Genomic DNA, 19,149 nt, shown 5'->3' with positions numbered 1-19,149 from the left:
AGAAAATGAGAGCCTTGTTGCTAAAATACCTTATAGATAGCAAATAATTACAGCAAGGTAGAGTAACAGACCACACCAACCAACAGCACAACATTTAATTTCTGCCTCAGTAGCAAACAGTGCCCAAAACTAACCTGGATTGTCTTCGTTTGCCACCAGAATGAAACCAGTAATCCATTTTAAATGCAAGTCACTGATTCAGCAAAAGAAGAATACAGGCTGTACCACTATTCTCAAAATTAAGCAATTCATACAAAATTTTCTAAGCCTGGTGTTCCTGGCATTAAATTAGTAGTGTGAGATCTGGTTTGGCTGATCATAGGTCGAACATTCATAGGTTCATACGTGCTTAATAGCCATACATTCCCATGAAGTTTGTAGACCTTATATTTTAAGCACAAATAACCCAGAGACAAGCAGATGATTTACATGCCCTTTTACAAGACTGGCAAGGGTGCTAAACCAAGGGTGAATTTGTGATTACCCATCCATTTGTCTAGATTATATTTGAATAGTGCCCCCATTGGACTTGCAAATGAGCAGTAGGTCTGACAGGTTAGAGTCTGCTGAGGCTCTGTAAGCAAGGCAGAGATCACCTCTAAGTAGCATGTATGACACTAAGAAGAGGGACAAGGCTATAAGATGGTTCACATTGCTTTTATAATTTAGGCCTTTGATTTTGTTAGTAAGAAAGTATTGTGGTTGTTCAGGTTGTGTCAAATGTTTGGACAGGTACATACCAAAGGAGGGCATTATACTCAGTGAACAACCTGATAAGTATACATTACAGTGGAATGATCGAATTCCTGGACCTCAAGGCCATACCCTTAGTAATAAGTTGTACAATAAAAAAGGACTTTTTTTTACAATAGTGAATATGAGGTGATCAAAGAACATTTCATTGTCTACATAGGTTCCCGTGTCCCTAGCTAAAGGACCAGTTTTCAGGGATTGTTGCTTCCAAGTAGAAGATGTTTTATGGAATGTAAAGTGCCTTTAAATAAAACAAAGTCATCATAGCTGTACCTGTTCCACTAAATTTGCATTCCAGAGGTTTTGGTACAGCCTGTATCTGATGTATTATGCTCCATATTTAAAATGTCGGCACTTGAAATGCCAAGTGCCGACAAGCCAAAATAGACAGAAAACTCAGAAGAAAAGCCAATCTCACAAATCGCTGTTCTCCATAACCTTATATACATAACTCTGAGATAGCAATACATCAGAGAAAAGGGAATATTCCAAGAAAGGGCATCTCGAACTTGGTATATACAAGTCTGATCTTTCGGCCATTCAGTGTCTGTGTTTCGGGATTCATTCCACTGGGTTCCGACATTTCAAGTGGTTACCAATGTGTCACCATTAACAATAGTAAGTATTGTTTCATATGTAGTAACACACATTACACACTCACAGATAATCTTTCTCTGTTAATCATCACCCATAAGTATATACTATCACTTCTATAGAGCAAGCTTCATGTGGATTAACAGAACATAGCTCTTCCATATTTTGTTTTTGGTAAATAATTTTGCTGTGTTAAACTTATTGTCTTCTCATATGTTCTGATTATGATTCTTGATGACATCTTTGCTGTGGATATTTTTATTCATGTTAACATTTTCCTTTCTCAGGTATGAGATGAACTAAGCATTTATTTCAAGTACAATATGGAAAGCAAGACAGGAAAACCAGGAATTATTTATCATTGGTACAGTCATGGGTACAGTGGCTAGAAACTTAAAATAAGGTAATAACAGCAAACCTTGCCTTTGTATTGCAGATGTTACAGTAAACTGTGCACATCCTGGCATAGTGATGACTGATGTTATGAGAAACTACAACATTGTGTTTCGGGTCATCTTCCAACTTTTAGGATTATTTTTCTTCAAGGTGAGTCACAAACTAGCAATCCCAAAGCTGAATTTAAAGGAACCATTCTTGAACAAACTCTCATATATAATGCACCTTTACTAAAAAAGCTATATGCTACTGTATTCAGTTATCAAAACTCTGTAATTAGCACTGGAAAAACTCTTATTCCTCTTTCAATGTTTCTGTCTTCTTGACTCCTCTCAATAATTCACTCTGTGGTGGGAACACAAACACCTGGATTCGTAGACAAGTGCTGCATGTCTGTGCAGTGCTAAATGACATGTGGCCTGCAGTAAGATGTGGCCTAGAGCTAACCATATATGTAGTATGACTTGCTTAATGCTAACTTACCAAGCAAAGGCTTGCATAGTAAAAACAGAGTTGCCATATTAAGGGGAAGAGCAGTGCAAGGCATACCCAGTGGGTAAGAAGCTCTACAGAAGGGCATATGAGCAAAGTACTGAGCATCACCACCAAAGCAGGACAGTGCAACAGAGCCCATGCATGCTCAAATGTGCAATGAAGCACAACATAACAAGGGTATATATTAGAATACCTAACATTTGAAATGTCGGGTGTTCTAATATTGACCCGTTTTCAGCGAACACTGAACAGGAAACCGAATTCTTTCCTAGGGAAAGAATTTGGTTGTCCGTTTCTGTTGCTTCGGTATTTTCAGCACTCTGGTGGAAAGTTACGGGTCGGGTTCAGGTAAGTGTGCGATTGTGTGGACGTGTGGGTTAGGGCGGGTTAGGTGAGTTGGGGTTAGGGAGCGGGTCAAGTAAGTGTACGATTGTGTGGATTTGTGGGTTAGGGTGGGTTAGGTGAGTTAGGGTTAGGGCACAGGTGAGGTGACTGTGCGATAGTGACGGACCTTAGGGTTAGGGTTTGGTTAAGGTAAGTGGATAGTTAGTGGTGTTTGTATAGTTTAGTGTGTGGTTAGGTGTTAGAGTTTAGGTGTATGTGTGTGGATTGATGTTTGTTTGGTGTGCTTGTGTTGTGTGTATGTGTTTTGGAACAGTGAATTTTTTCCCTAGGAAAAAATTAACTGTTCCGAATGTTCGATTTTTTTTTTTTTCGATTGCTAGGGTTTGATATTAGACCACCCGATATTTCAAATGTTTGGTGTTCTAATATAGACCCCATAGCAACAAGTAGTGGTCATCCAGATAGCCCAATGAGAGTCTGCACAGCAAAATGCTAACCTCATTCATCCTGTAAATGGGGAGGCAATAGGGGAGATAGTTAAGGAGAGAATAGCAAGCACAGGAATACACACAAGGAGATAACCATAATAGATTACAAGTGGGGGGACAATTTTTATTTATTTATTCGTTCATTTATTATTATTATTATTTATTTATATATTTTTTTGAGAGACCCATTTGCAGTATATATGTGGATGGGTTAGAGGTAAAGAAGAAAGTAGAAGGGCAGACAAACATAAAATTTAGATATGGACAGTTGGAATCATTATACACAGAAAAGGTGGGGATGACAGTGAATGGACATAGAGCATGGGCAGCTTGTGATGGGGAGGACTGGATAACGAAAAAACTCATGGGGAAAGACACATAAGGGAGAATAATATCTGGATGGGGAAAGGACAGGGCCCATGTAGAAAAGCCAGGCTAACCCATCGACAACACACCCTGCCATCAGTGACCTCCAGGACTGGTGCCATGGGCAGCCTGGGTCTGGTGGCCTGATGGTTGGGGTCTGCTAGTCATATGACCTAACAAGACATGTCATCAGGCAGTCCATGTTGCCAAGACAGGCATCCAGTTGCTGTTATGCCTTGATAAACATCAGCCTCAGCAGATGCTGCTGCTAGATGATGGGAAACCTCACTAGGCCACTGTCAGATAAGGAGCCTGTGTCTTCCTAAGAAGTGGTCAAGGAGGCCACTAGTGATGCCTCAGGTCATCTTCAGCAACATAACCTCTGCTCACCTGCTGCGAAGCGACAACTGGTGACCCAGCAGCAGAGACATCACATGATGCAGGCTAAGGTAACTGCCACCACTCCACCACCAATACCAAACAGGGACTATAGAATAGTAGTATAAAGAGAGCACATTAGTACACACACATGTGTTATGCATACAAGTACAGTTTAATAGTAGACCAGCAATTGTGGTATACACACCCTCCTGCCAGGAATGTCACTTCTGCCTTCTTCAATATTCCATCATGCTGAGCTGTCACACGTCTATCTCTGTAAAACAAAGTATACACATCTCAGTACACATGTACAGGTAATATAATAGGAAGAGAAAACATGCTTATAGTACATGTCCATCTTTCTCTCTGTCTCTTACCATGTCTCTCACTGTTGAAGCAGACCAAGGTGGCACTGTCACAAGTTGCTGTATGGATGCTGGCACTGCTCACCAAAATGGGTGATGCCAATAACATCACTGACCATCCTGGCAAGCTCATGCCAGGCATCCATCTTACACAAGGGGCCATCATACTGCCACTGTACTCCCCTATGTCCCTGCTTGCCTAGCTTGCTCAGCCTGGCATATCCGACATGCTAATGTCAGTGGTTCAGCTGTTAGCACACTTGCCTTTGGTGCTGGAAGATCTGAAGACTGTGGGTTCTATGTCCATGCCATATACTTGGATTAATTTCCCAAAACTGACACTGCAGTACAGCTTAAGGAAAATGCTGCACCTATGAGTGTGCTGTCCTTTAGATGAGACATTAAATCAAGGTTCCATCTTCCTGAGTGGGTGGTAGCTCATGTAGATATAAAAGATCCCATAGCACTTATTGAAAAAAGAGTAGGGCAAGTTATCCGATGCCCTGAACAAATTTTCCATAGTCAGTATGAATACCACCTCTGGTCTCCCTGAAAGAGGACACTGGCCTAGTGAGACTAACCCAATCAACAAAGAGCAAATAAAAATAAAAAAATAAAATGCTGTACTAGAGCCCTGCAGTTCACAACACCAGAGGAAGCCATGTCCACTCACTCTGGTTCACCAGAGACTTAAAATGATAGTTGCTTATGTATAGACACACATTCAAGCATCACGTGATGTACAATGTAGCACTACAGCTGGATGCTGTTAAACATCTGTAGCTCAGCCTCAGCACTCCAGGTCTGCACAGGCTGTGTGCTCAGGCATAGTGGTTATGTGCATCACCATTACAAGCAACGCTAGTGCTAGCCAGTGTAGATACTGCATTGCATTTTGGCAGTGATAAAGAGACAGTAACAGAATTACCACATTAGCATAACCACCACACTAAGAGACCCTTATTTACGTGATGTAAAGTGTGGGCCCCATTTGTGTGAGAATTCTTAGAGATAAAAAACTACAGAATACATGGCTTTACGGTGTAAATACGTGCAACACATATATCACAAAGCCAGTGTGCCAAACAGTCACTGCCCTTAAGACTAAACAACACAACTGATACACTTGTAATAGGTGACTCTATCGTCAGGCACACTGACGTCCCGCTCACCAGGCTGAACAAGGAGAGGGTCACGGTGAGCAGCCTGTCGGGTGCTAGGATCCGCCACATAACACAAGCACTCAGGTCACTCCAAGGCAAGTACAAATATGACTCAGTCATTGTCCATGCTGGTGTGAATGACCTGAGACGTACCTCCCTGGACTACATGAAAAGAGACATAAAGGAGCTCTCTGAGCATGTAGCCCAGGCCGGTATGACCCTGACCTTGAGTAGCATCTTACCCTCACCAAGAATGATGCCACAATATGAAGACAAGATGATCAATTTCAACAATTGGCTAAAGTACTGGTGTCATTCAAAGGGGATCCAATGCCTGCCAGCTTGGGATGATATGCTCGACAAGTCACGATGCTTTGCTAGGGACGGCTTGCACCTGTCACCCCTGGGCTTTCGGATATTGGCAAAGGCTCTTGCTACCCCCATAGTGCCTTTTTTAGGCAAGGCTCAAAAGACAAACCCACCTCCATAGGTATCACAAGGGATAAGAAACTAAGAGTAATGCTACTCAATGCCAGAAGTCTAAACCTCAAGATGCACGCACTCGAAACTCTCCTTAGCATGGAGAACATCGATATCTGTGCAGTAACAGAAACCTGGTTCAGGGCTCCCGAGAGCACCCCAGCACTACCAGGTTATACCTCATACCATGTTTTTCAGCCCCAAAACTTGGACCAAACCACAAAAGGAGGGGGAGTATCGATATTCATCAAAGATACCCACACCTCCAAGTTGGTGGCAAAGCACGAAGCATCAGAGACTATCCATGTGCAACTAACAGTGGGTAAAACTGCCTTCCAGTTTATAGCCTGCTACAGACCACCCTCCCAAACCCAGGAACCCCACTCGGCCTTCCTGAGAACACTGGAAAATGTGAAGGTCTCTCCAAACACCATTATATTGGGCGACTTCAACTACCCAAACATAGACTGGGAGCATTACTCTAGCTCCAACACCCTAGCCCAAAGGTTCCTAGAATTTATAAACTCAAATGCTATGGAACAACTTGTTACCACTCCCAGAAGAGGGGAAAACATACTGGACCTGATCATCACCAACATGGGGACTCTATGCTCCAGACCAGAAGTGTATCCCTCACTGGTAAGATCAGACCATAAACTAATCTCACTGGATATTCACATCACGACCCCACCCCCTGCCCAGAAAACCACAGTGAAAAACTTCTCTAAAGCAAATTTCACACTCCTCAAAACTGAGGTGGAATCCTTCAAAGCCCCGGCCTGTGGAAAATACGCCCAGACCAAGCAGAATCCTTTATAAACGCATTCTATGAACACCTTCAGGAATGCATGGATCATCGATCCCAAATAAAACCAAGACCCAATCCTCCAAAGGCAGACATCCTGTCTGGTGGACCCTAGCCATAAACAAACTATACAATAGAAGGAGGAAGCTACTAAATGATAGAGCAAAATCCCAAAAAGGGAAGGCATCACTGATCAGTATTAGCAAAAAACTACGGGCACTCATAAAATTGTCTAAGGCCAGCTTCGAGAGAAAAATTGCACAGGACACTAAGGATAATCACAAGGCTTTCTTTAGTTATGTTAGGAACCTGGGTGGGAATTCCCAGATATGCTCAGAATTAGTCCAAAATGACAAAAAATATACTGAACCAACAGACATTGCCAACATCCTAGCTGACAGGTTCAGCGCAAACTTCTCCCCCCCCCTCCCCACCAAAAGGGCAAATATCTATCCCAGCAGAGTGCTGCCCCCCTGACATCTCAGATGCTCAGGTAAGAGCCGCCCTCTCCAAAGCAAAAAACACAGCATCAATGGGACCAGACGGTGTCCCGGGCTGCGTCCTACATGAACTCCAAGAAAAGCTAAACCCAAACATAAAACTACTGTTCAATCTCAGCCTTACTACAGGATATGTGCCCAAAGAGTGGCGTACAGCAACAGTGGTCCCTCTCCATAAAGGTGGTGCCTCAATGGATCCTGGAAACTATCGCCCCATAAGCCTGACTAGCTTGGTCTGCAAAGCTATGGAAAGGATCATCATGGACCTCATAAATAAATAAATCCAAAAAAAGTGCTCAGGCTCGCTGGTAGTAAACGGAGGAATTTATTAACACCAAAATCCACAAAATAAAGTGCTCAAATGATAGAGCCGTACAAAATGTAACATGAACGCTCTTCTAAATCCACCAAATGCTGCGTTTTCGTCAGTATGACTTCATCAGACACTCTACCTTCATGATACACTTGTTTAAATACTAAACAATTTAATTAAGCACATTTCACTGGTTCTCCAAACCATATCACAAAATTCATGAAAATAACTATCTGAGGATTTTATAATATGCATTGTTTATATTTAATTATTATGTGTAATTATATTTATATGTAAAAAGTTTTTAATAGTATTTATATAAACATTCAAAGTTGCATTTTTAAATACATATTTTAACAGATTTTAAATATACAAAGAGTTTTTATTTAGTGGAATAAAGCATATTTAATGAGGGAAATTAATATTAATGAATGTAGGAACTTGATTGGTGTGTTTGAATTAATTGATATGGTTTGGAGAACCAGTGAAATGTGCTTAATTAAATTGTTTAGTATTTAAACAAGTGTATCATGAAGGTAGAGTGTCTGATGAAGTCATACTGACGAAAACGCAGCATTTGGTGGATTTAGAAGAGCGTTCATGTTACATTTTGTACGGCTCTATCATTTGAGCACTTTATTTTGTGGATTTTGGTGTTAATAAATTCCTCCGTTTACTACCAGCGAGCCTGAGCACTTTTTTTGGATTTATTGGTTGGTCAGCAAGTGCTAGTATCTGTTGTTTACCTCATAAATAAAGATATTGGGGACCTACAGACACTGGATCCTACCCAGTTCGGCTTTGTTAAGGGCAGATCCTGCCTCTTAAACCTGGTTGATTTCTTTGAAACAGTCACCAAGGCCATTGACGAGGGGAAGGTGGTCCACACAGCCTACCTGGACCTCGCAAAAGCCTTCGATACAATACCCCACTCGGGCATTATAGATAAGCTCACCAGCTTAAATATAAACCCCTGTGTCACTAGATGGATTGCAAACTGGCTCATGGACAGAACCCACATGGTTAGAATTGCTGGAGTCATGTCAGACTCCAAACCAGTTACAAGTGGTGTCCCACAAGGCTCAGTCCTGGGACCTCTCTTGTTCGGTATATATTTCTCGGCGGTACAGGCAAACACGGAAGGATTGTGGCTGACCAAGTTCACAGATGACTGCAAACTGGGCGCCATAATCGACTCGCCAGCCGACACAAGCATCCTCCAAAAGGGCCTCATAGAAACAGACAACTGGTGCCAGAGCCATGGCCTCAAGCTAAATGCCAAAAAGTGTATAGTCATCCCCTTTGGCAAAGCGCCCACAAATTACCACATAGGTGGTAATCCATTAAGTACAGAAGAAGTAATTAGGGACCTGGGGACCCAAGCTGATAGCAATCTCTCATTTGACAACCACGTGGCCAAAGTGGTTAGAAAAACATTTTATATAGCCCACCTAATCATGAAGGGATTCACATCTAGATCAGGGGAGGTCATCGTGCCTCTTTACTCATCCCTCATCAGGCCCATAATTGAGTACAATGCCCCTTTTGGGATGTACCTTACCAGACACCTGCAGCAACTGGAAAGGCCCCAAAAGTACCTCACCAAGAAGATCAAAGGGCTCATACAGATGCCATATGCTGCCCGGTTAAAGAAACTCCAGCTCTACTCAGTGGCATACCGCCTGTTCACAGGCGATCTGTGCCTGACGTATAAAGTCATGTCCAACCCGGAATTAATGGACATGCTGCACCTCAGAAAATCCAAATCCCATCGAGCTACGCGCTCGAGAGACTTGAACCTCAGCACTGAAATAAATAGGACATGCTGGAGGGACAGATTCATAACCCAGAGGCTCCCTTCACTCTGGAATAAAATCCCAGTCCAGGTTAGGCAGAGTCCCTCATTGACTCTCTTCAAGAGGAATCTTGATGAGTGGATGGGAGATCGTAGGTTTACCCCGGGTATCACTTCTGTGTCACTGTTAGACAGAGGCACAGTATACTAACCTCGAAAAAGGGCATAGCAAAATAAATTTAAAATGGGTGGCGAAAGCCAAACACATTCTGGCTAGGCTTATAAATGCCCTAGGGCAGATAGCCTAGTATGAACCTATGAACCTATGAACATCATGGACCTGGAATTACAAACAGTAAAGGAAGAAAACTTGCCTTGCTCATGTTTCTCCCCAGCAGTAGTTTTATATTCTTGCTGTTAAGTGATGCATAGCAACCCTTACAATCTAATTGCAACACAAACAGATTAACCAAACCTGGCAAGATTTGAGTGTGACCCTTTCTTCAATTTGTATACCAGCTATTTGGAATGACCTACCATGACTACTGTACCAAACACAGATCTGATCAGCCTTTAGAAGGGCACTTGCAGATTATCTGTAAAAATAATTAACTTAATTGACATCATTTAGCTTATCAATCAAATAGCCCCTTATAAAATGCAATCAGTATAGTTCAGTCCCCCTCCCTCATACATTTACTGCAGCTGTGCACCTCCTTCACACTCCTCCCAACTCTAAATTATAATAAGTTTACTGCTATAATAATTTCTTATTCAGTGAAACTCTTGTATCCTTGTCAGGAATAGCATCTCACATAATATATATATATATATATATATATATATATATATATATATATATATATAGCATCTATAACATCAGCCTAATAAGACTTATGTAGTGCATAGAGCACTGCAATATGCACTCTAAAACTGTGAAAAAGATAACTTTGTTAAGCACCTATCTGACATAAGAAAGGTGCTTAATAAAGTTTAAGCACCTTTCAGGTTTGTTATGTACTAGTCTTGTATTAGACATAAAGAGAAGATACCACAGAGTATCATTTGGTAAGCTGAAACAGCTTTAAAATATGTAATATTAATGTTGCCACCCTTCTTTTTTATGTATAGCAGTGTGGAATATATTGCAAGTTTTAAATTAGAGGTTCACTCATATACTTCTCTTCTGACTGCTGTCTGTGAGGCAGCCTTAAGTATGCTACAGCTTTCAGAGCTGTAAAACAGTTTATGGTGCTACAGTTTTTTTTCTCTCTCTCTGTCTCTCTCAATAGATGAATGCATACCTTTTTATCGAGTAGTCCCTTCATTAAAGTGTGAGAAAGCGGGTGTAGCTAATGAAAATCAGCTTGTCAAACCTTACCGGCTTTCTCACATTGAGATTGCTGTACAGTGGGGATTGGAGAATCTGCCCTTTTCCCCACTAAAGTGCAATTTCAGAGTTAGTATATATAATTAGCTGGGGGTGTGGGGGATGGGAGGTACACAAAAATGGTGGTTTTGTTACTTTAGTGGTTTAGATTTTTTTTATGCTTTGTGGAGCAATGTTCTGTGGTTCATCAATTTGTTATCAACGATTTATGTGTCAGCATTTCAGCATGCTGCCGATTAATTCACTGTGTATCTTGGTATTTTGGTGCAGCTAAAGTTCTGTGTACCACAAGGACTTGTGTGACAGCACTAAGTGTTTATAGCTGTCAAAGCTGCAAAACACTTCGGGCTTTTTGACTTTTTTCTTTCTCTCATTTTCTCACTCAGTAACTGACAGTACATGGTGCTGCTAAAGCTCAATATACTACATATAGTTATGATTGGGTCTGTCTGATCTTAAGCAAGTATATATATATATATGTTCTTGAAATAGATGTTAAAATTCACCTATCTAACTTTCCTTCAATCTAGTCTCAAAAGTGAATTTCTGGACATCCATTTTTTTACACATAACAACTTTAACATGACTGGAGACTCACTCATAATACTCTAAATATGAAATGTGATACTTAATTGTACTATACACAATTTACTAATACTTTGTTATATTATTTTTTTCTGCTTCTTTGTATAATACCTACAGTAGTCCATGTTTGTACACTCACATCATAGTTTTTGTATGGATAACCAATGGCACATATGGATATGTACAGTGGATATAAAAAGTGTACACACCCCTGTTAAAATGCCAGGTTTTTGTGATATAAAAAATGAGACCACAATAAATCATTGCAAAACTTTTCTCACCTTTACTGTGACCTATAACCTGTACAATTCAATTGAAAAACAAATCTGTTAGGGGAAAATATAAAAAATAAAAAACATACAGTAAGCTGGTTGCATAAGTGTGCACATCCCTAAACTAATACTTTGCTGAAGCACCTTTTGATTTAATTAAAGCATTCTATCTTCTTGGGTAGGAGTCTGTCAGCATGGCACATCTTGACTTGACATTATTTGCCCACTCTTCCTTCCAAAAGCGCTTCAAATCTGTCAGATTGTGAGGGCATCTCTTGTGCACAGCCCTCTTTAGGTCACCCCACAGATTTTCTATTGGATTTAGGTCTGGGCTCTGGCTGGGCCATTCTAAAACTTTAATTTTCTTCTGGTGAAGCCATTCTTTTGTTGATTTGGATGTATACTTGGGGTCATTGTTGTGTTGAAAGGTGAAATTCCTCTTCATCTTCAGCTTTCTAGCAGATGCCTGAAGGTTTTGGGGCAAAAGTGACTGGTATTTGGAACTGTTCATAATTCCCTCCACCTTGACTAAAGCAACAGTTCCAGTGAAGAAAAGCAACCCCAAAGCATGATACAGCTACCACCATGCTTCAACATGGGGATGGTGTACGTTTGGTGATGAGAAGTGTTGTTTTTGCACCAAATGTACCTTTTGGAGTTGTGGCCAAAAAGTTCATCCTTGGTCTTATCAAACCATAACACATTTTCCCACATGCTTTTGGGAGACTTGATGTATTGTTTTGCAAATTTTAGCAGGGCCTGGATGTTTTTCTGTGTAAGAAAAGGCTTCTGTCTTGCAACTGTACTCCATAGTCCAGACATATGGAGAATACGGGAGATTGTTATCACATGTAGTATACAACCAGTACTTGCCAGAAATTCCTGCAGCTCCTTCAGTATTGCTGTAGGTCTCTTGGCAGCTTCCCTGATCAGTTTTCATCTTGTATTTTCATCAGTTTGGGAGGGACGTCCAGTTCTTTGCAACGTCACTGCTGTCCCATATTTTCTCCACTTTTTGAAATCTGTCTTCACTGTGTTCCAGGGTATATCCAATGCTGTGGAAATTTTTTTGTACCATTCTTCTGAGTGATACCTTTCAACAATGAGATCTCTTTGATGCTTTGTAAGCTCTCTACAAATCATGGCTTTTGCTGTAGCAGGCAACTGAGTAAATACCAGGAAAATCTTACTACGACAGCTGAACTTTATTTGGGGTTAATCAGTCTCTTTAATTGATGGCAGGTGTGTACCCAAGAAGACTGAATGCTGTAATTAAATCAAAGGTGCTTCAAAAAGTATTAGTTTATGGGTGTGTACACTTATGCAAACATCTTATTGTATGTTTTTTATTTTTTATATTTTCCCTTAACAGATTTGTTTGTTTTTCAATTGAATTGTACAGGTTATAGGCCACATTAAAGGTCGGAAAAGTTTTGAAATGATTTATTGTGGTCTCATTTTTTATATCACGAAAACCTGTCATTTTAACAGGGGTGTGTACACTTTTTATATTCACTGTATATGCACTTCTGTTTGAAACTCCATTCATTTTTATGCACTGCTATTTTGTAATTTCATTCGTATAAGATTTGTTTTTCCATAAGCTATTCTCTCCAGGTATAAATAGGTTTTTCCCAGTTGAATATGCCTGCTTAACAAAATAAAATAAGCAGAGTATTAAATAAAACTTTGTGCAAGTAGCATTTTAAGTCTTCGCTAAAATGAACTCTACAGACATAGTCTGTCTTTTATGTTCACTCAGTGTATTGGAAATGTGCCAGTTATACATAGTAGCTGGCATATATATATTGATATATTTATTACTGGAAGTTATGGAATTCATCTATATATTTGTATGTAGTTCACACATTAATGATCATTTAACATGAAAACTGTAGTATATTACTTTAAATAGCTACTGAAGCAAGTTGTTACCTTAACTACCCATAAAGTCATTTGGTTCTCTATCCTTTCTCAGCATGCTTTCTCAACAGTCTTCTAGAAACCAGACTCGGTCATGGATGCAAATACCCTCATCAGATGGTCCTACAAAACAATGGTGCTTAATACACACACTGTCTCTGTTATTGTTTGTCACCATGGATAGATCATTAGTTAGTCTGAGAGTATTCCAGAAATGAAAAAATATATATCAATTTACTTTCAATGTTCTCCGAATGCCTAGAAAGCTAATAAGTTCCTGTATGGAAAGCATCTTCCTGGGCAGGATTGTCACAACAAGTATGTTATTTGATTAGTTAAGTGAATAAAACTATTCTTTTCCATCACCATGCACTGAACCCAGGAAGGCATGCATGGTGACATTCTCCAGAAGCAATTGTTAAATACTGAGAAATCTCCAGGCCACTCACTACAAAGGAAGTTTACTCTGCTTTTTAAAGGTATAAGAAAGTGAAAAAAAAATCAAAGTAGATTAAGATCACCTGAGTAACTGATCCACCAAGGATTCTGTCCAGCAGTTTCACAGACAGTGATAGTATTTCCCGTGTCCTCCAGAATTCTACTCCATTGAAAGCAGTGGTCCCTATCTCAGAGTAAATGATTTTTCTAATTGTTCTTAAATTAACAGTAGCCTTGTAAAGAGGAAATCCAGTCTAGGAAACTTAGTCATGTAAGCCTTCTAGACATCCTGTGGTTGTAGATCTGACAATAGCTGTTTTAGGGTAAAGTACTGAAGTAATTTAAGACCATTCTATACTTATCAGACTTATTCCAACACTGGGTCAGAAGTCAGTATCTGTTCTTGTATAGGTAAAACTTTGAGGGTCTTTATAACTTTTCCTGATGTTCCTGGTCCGTGGCTATCCAACTCACATTGATCAAGCTAGTGCCTATTATATATTCAGCCATCTAGGCTAGTGTTTTTATCTGTTTATCTGTCAGTTTTATGTGTGGGCAGACTCCCTGTACAGACTGGGGGTAAGGTTTTTTCAGTGTTTAATTGGTAGAAAATAGGGTTAATCAGGGCTTTCCAGCTTCCTCATCTTTGATTCCTAATTCCATTCATGTTGTCTGTATCTTCTTCATGGCCTGTGACTTCCACTCCCAGTAAAACTTACTCATTCCATCAAAACTGTTTCCTTTATCAATTAGATCTATGCATGATTCACCTTACTCTTTGAACTCACAGAGCTGGTCCAGCTCTTCCCTGTCTTTGAGAGAGACTGACAGGGAGGTGGATGTCTACATTTTCACCCATCTGTTTACCTCTTCCTTACTTAATTCCTTACCCATGTGCAGTCTTCAAATAGCCAGCTAATAATGAGGATTTATCTCTCTTTAGATGGTCCTTCTTCTGTTAGAGTCGTTACAGTATGCTGCACAGCAGCTCTGGGAACACCATGACTCAGGTTCTGGTCACTAGAAATATTTATTGAAAGTATAATGTTCCACTAATTCATCAAGGCTTTTCCTCTTAGCAAAAGGGTGAGTCAGAAGTCATATTAGCCTCACATAACTGTTCCTCCAAACTACAATATTATTCTGTCCCCAAACAAAGACTCAAAGGTTATGGACCACATTTCCAGACACATTTTTTTTTCTGTCCTTGAGTTTATAGCCCTTAAATTATCACCCATCTAATTAAGTACCAAACTGCACTCTGGGTCCTGATGAGTAGTAAGGGCAAAGTCAAGTCAGGCTTGAAAATCAAAACATTGGCCTCAGAGGTTCTAGTGTCAGTCTCAACATTCAGGTTTCATTTCTCCTATAATGCACAACATGTAGGGCAACAAAACTGGCATATGCCCCTCTTAAAACTACTGGTTTGATTTAGTCAGCTTATATAAGATGAAGAATAACAGTATTGTAGATGCTACCTTTTCAGTCAAATTATTTTCAGGAATGATATAAAAGAGAGAGTTTCTGATCCTCATGTGAGAATAAGGCTGCTTTCTCTAGTAAATGAACTTTACTAGTTCTTCTAAAGATTATCCGTCCAGAAATGATTTTCAGTGGGCCTCTGGAGGGAATTTTTAAAGAGAAAACCTCCCCTGTATTATATGGAACCTTCACTGAAAAATTGGCATTAGTAGGGGAAGGCACTTTATGAAGAGGAGACAAACCACAGCCCTAATGCCAGTAGCAACCTAAAGCCTCCCAGTCATCCATCACATTGGTCAGCAGTTTCCTATTGTTTCTTCCGTAGTGGTCTTCTTTCTCATAGGATTAGGCATTGGATACTATAGATGTATCATGGGTAGGGCATGTCTGCAAAATAGCTTGACTAAATTTGACATTTGAGCACAGGAGAATAATGTATTGATAAATACATCAAAAACTAAGCATGTGAGACTTGGGTAACATAATGCAGTGATTGAAACTTCAAATTCATTTTAAGGACATTGGTATGTGGGTAGATCCAGCTTTGTGTTTTTCTGATCACATATGAACCAATTGTTTAATGAAAGTTAGAAGCCTATAGGCTGTTTAAAAGGATTAGTGAAGTCTAGAAAATCAGAAATGAGGAGATCATTGTTGTAAGTTACATTAGACCCAACCTTGAGTATTGAATAGCAATATGGGAACCTTATAAGAAAACAAGCATGAATAAATTGAAAAGAGTACTTGGAAGTGTACAAGGGCATCCACAGATGTGAGAATTTAAGTTAATATGAAAGATTAAAATATTTATGAGGAAATCTTATTCAGGTATATAGGGGATTTCGAGGCAACTACCTCTGGGACTGTTTAGATTTATCAAAGAGTAATGGAGAAGCATCAGGCAATCTGTGTAGGAGATTATATAGCAATGAGAGATGTACCAGTTGGTTCTCTGAGAAAGTAACTGACAACCGGAATAGGCATATAACATAAACCACCTGTTGCAGCACACATAGAAAGAACACCAGAATGAAGAATAGCAACATTTTGTTAAAATACTTTTGTTAAGCTCTTTCATTCCTAAGTATTATGGAATTTCATCAGACCTGCGTAAAACACTCCCAAAAAGTTTAAGTACACCATACTTAAAATCACATAACAAGGATATCCAATAAAACATAACAATAAATGAAACTATTAGTTAACAGATAACACTTCATAATTCTTTAACGTAAGAGCAGAATTTAAAGAGCAGACTTCATTCAAACCAGGGTAATTGATGGCATTCAATTTTAACTGCCATTTGAGTTCGCACAAGTTTAAATGTTCATTAGAAATCCACACCTTTTGATCCTTATGAACCTGCTCTAAAACAATAAAACCAAACTTATGCATGTTAAAATCAGTAATATGTTTACATAAAGCATTGTACATATTCCTTTTCCTAATGTATACGTTCGTATATACAGTCCCTAGGTTTTCTAGATGTTTTTCCTACACATAAGATGGAACAATATAGCCATTGGTCTAAATAAACAATGTTTTTCATTGTACAAGTAAAATGTCCATTACTTACATAACTAAAACCTCTATTAGTAGAACTGCCCGTTTGTAAAATATAGGGACATTGGGAACATGCACCACATTTAAAAGTTCCACTTCTATGCATAGAAGAAAGACTTATTAATTCTTTTATTACTTTCCAAGTAATTTTTATGTTTTGTCACACCTATTGGATATGCTTGTCATGTGATTTTAAGTATGGTGTACTTAAACTTTTCTGGAGAATTTTCTGCAGTTCTGATGAAATTCCATAATACTTAGGAATGAAAGCACTTAACAAAAGTATTATAATAAAATTTTGCTTTTCTTCATTCTGGTGTTGTTCTCTACAGGCACTGCAACAGGTGGTTTATGTTATAAGTTTGCTACTGCACCTGGTTGAGTTTTTATAACTGGAATAGGCTACCAAATTATGATGAAGCAAACACTAGTTTAGATATTTTAAGAAAAACTTGGACACTTATTATAGGAATAAGTATTTTGGTATATTGTCAGGCTAGAATGGCATTATAGTCCATGCCTGAAGTATTTGTATGTAGGTATGTAAAGCATCATTCACTTGCGTTCACAACATTCTCACCATTCTCTGCATATCACCTCCACATGCATGTACTCCACCTAAAGATGTATTTTGCCCATATGCATACTGTAATGTGCAAATAAAATGTTAAAGTAGTCTATAAGGATTTATATCACATAATCAATGTTTCAGAATGTTGAACCATACATAATTGAGAGGAAATGGTCAACTTTCTGAAACGTCAAAACCTCAAACAAAGCTAATACTTTGTTTTGCAGGGGCCAAGCTCCCTGCACCCCCACACCCCCTGCTAATTAGATATGCCAGCTCTGAAATTGCATTACTATGGGAAAAATGCCAAATTCCCAGATTCCCCATTGTCCCACAATCTCATTTAAAATAGTCTTTCGGCATTACCATACAGTCAGTGTTCTGAGATGTTGGCCATGTCATCTTGATCTTCTGGAGTTTGACATTTCAGAATGTCAGTTATATGATTTGAACCCATCTGCAGAGATCATCAGTCTTGAAGATTCTTACTAAAATTCTTACAGTCCTACATGAAGCAGAGGCTAATTCTGGACCAAAAGAGCCTCATTTAGTTGATTTCCATCTAGAACTACCCAATTTCATCCCTTTTCTACTTCTGTCCTTTGCTTTCAGTAGCGGAATTGCTAGATGTGCCATCCAGGGTGGGAGAGATTAAATGCCTTTCCATTGGGGAGGGTATGCCTTTGTGTCTGTGCACAAAAATCCCATGAATGGAGATTGTAGACATTTGCTTTCATATGCATGGCACTGTAGCAATTTGCAAGTGATTGTTTGCATAATTTTATAGGAGCTAGGATAATGTTTGCATCACTGCAAATCTTACCCCCCTAATGAGAAAAAGTAGCTTGTGATTTATGGGATGGCACCACACTGGAGGAAGCTCATAGATTTTCCTCTCTATTTATGTATAACTCTTGTGCACCATTGGTTGAATGGAGTTCATCCAAAAGTCCATATCTGCAGAATAAGCCAGAATGTCAGAAAGGATGTGGGTGTGAAGCTTTAGCTGCCCCGATGTGCTATCAATTACTGATGAATTGGAAAGTGTAGCTGTGCAAAATGTTTTATTGCTTTAAATGCTCTTGTTGTTTTATTAGACCACATATCATAACTGATGCCCTGAATATAAGACTACGGCTCACATACTGATTGTACACATTGATTTTTCAACTGTTGTTAACACTGTTGACGCTTAATATCTGTCTCTTTTTACTGTTATACTAGTCCATGTATATTCCAAAATATATTAATGTACTGCATTTCTGGAAATTATATCAATACTGCAGACATTTTACTATTAAACTTTATATGTCTCATACTTTTCTGACTGAGTTTGAACTGTAAAATGGTATTGTCCGCTAGCCTTCCGAATCAACAAACACCAGTTAATTAAATAAATAAATAATAAAGTTGCTGTAAACTATACGCCTTGCATCTGGAATGTCTCAAAAACAGCTGACTGTTTGACAGTTTTAACAGTTTGCAGTTTACAATTTCCATCTACCTGCTTCACTGGATTGTTGACCTTTAATGTGTCTGACTAGTAGATGGAGGAGATAAACATGTAAGCCTTACATCAGTAGACCAAGGACAGTAAATACTACAAAATCATTGTAGAGAATTAATCACACTAAGCAACCAAACATTAAATATTTTCAACTTTTGCACTTTAAATTCCTAAGCCTC

At 39.2% G+C, this 19,149-nt stretch overlaps 1 protein-coding gene across 1 annotated transcript in view; it reads left to right on the top strand.

Moving 5' to 3' along the window:
- The window catches only part of LOC122795699 (retinol dehydrogenase 11-like), a 429,761-nt gene that overhangs the window by 350,567 nt on the left and 60,045 nt on the right, over window positions 1-19,149 (top strand). The window contains exon 5 of the mRNA XM_044063998.1: window positions 1,784-1,893. Coding sequence (XP_043919933.1) covers window positions 1,784-1,893 — 110 coding nt within the window. The remainder of the gene's footprint in view (window positions 1-1,783; window positions 1,894-19,149) is intronic.

This window comes from Protopterus annectens, chromosome 2.part2 (genome assembly GCF_019279795.1).
Source record: "Protopterus annectens isolate FY-2018-M chromosome 2.part2, PAN1.0, whole genome shotgun sequence".
Classification (NCBI taxonomy): Eukaryota; Metazoa; Chordata; order Ceratodontiformes; family Protopteridae; genus Protopterus; species Protopterus annectens.
Note: the sequence above shows the minus strand (reverse complement) of the source record. Positions and strands in the feature narration are given on the sequence as shown.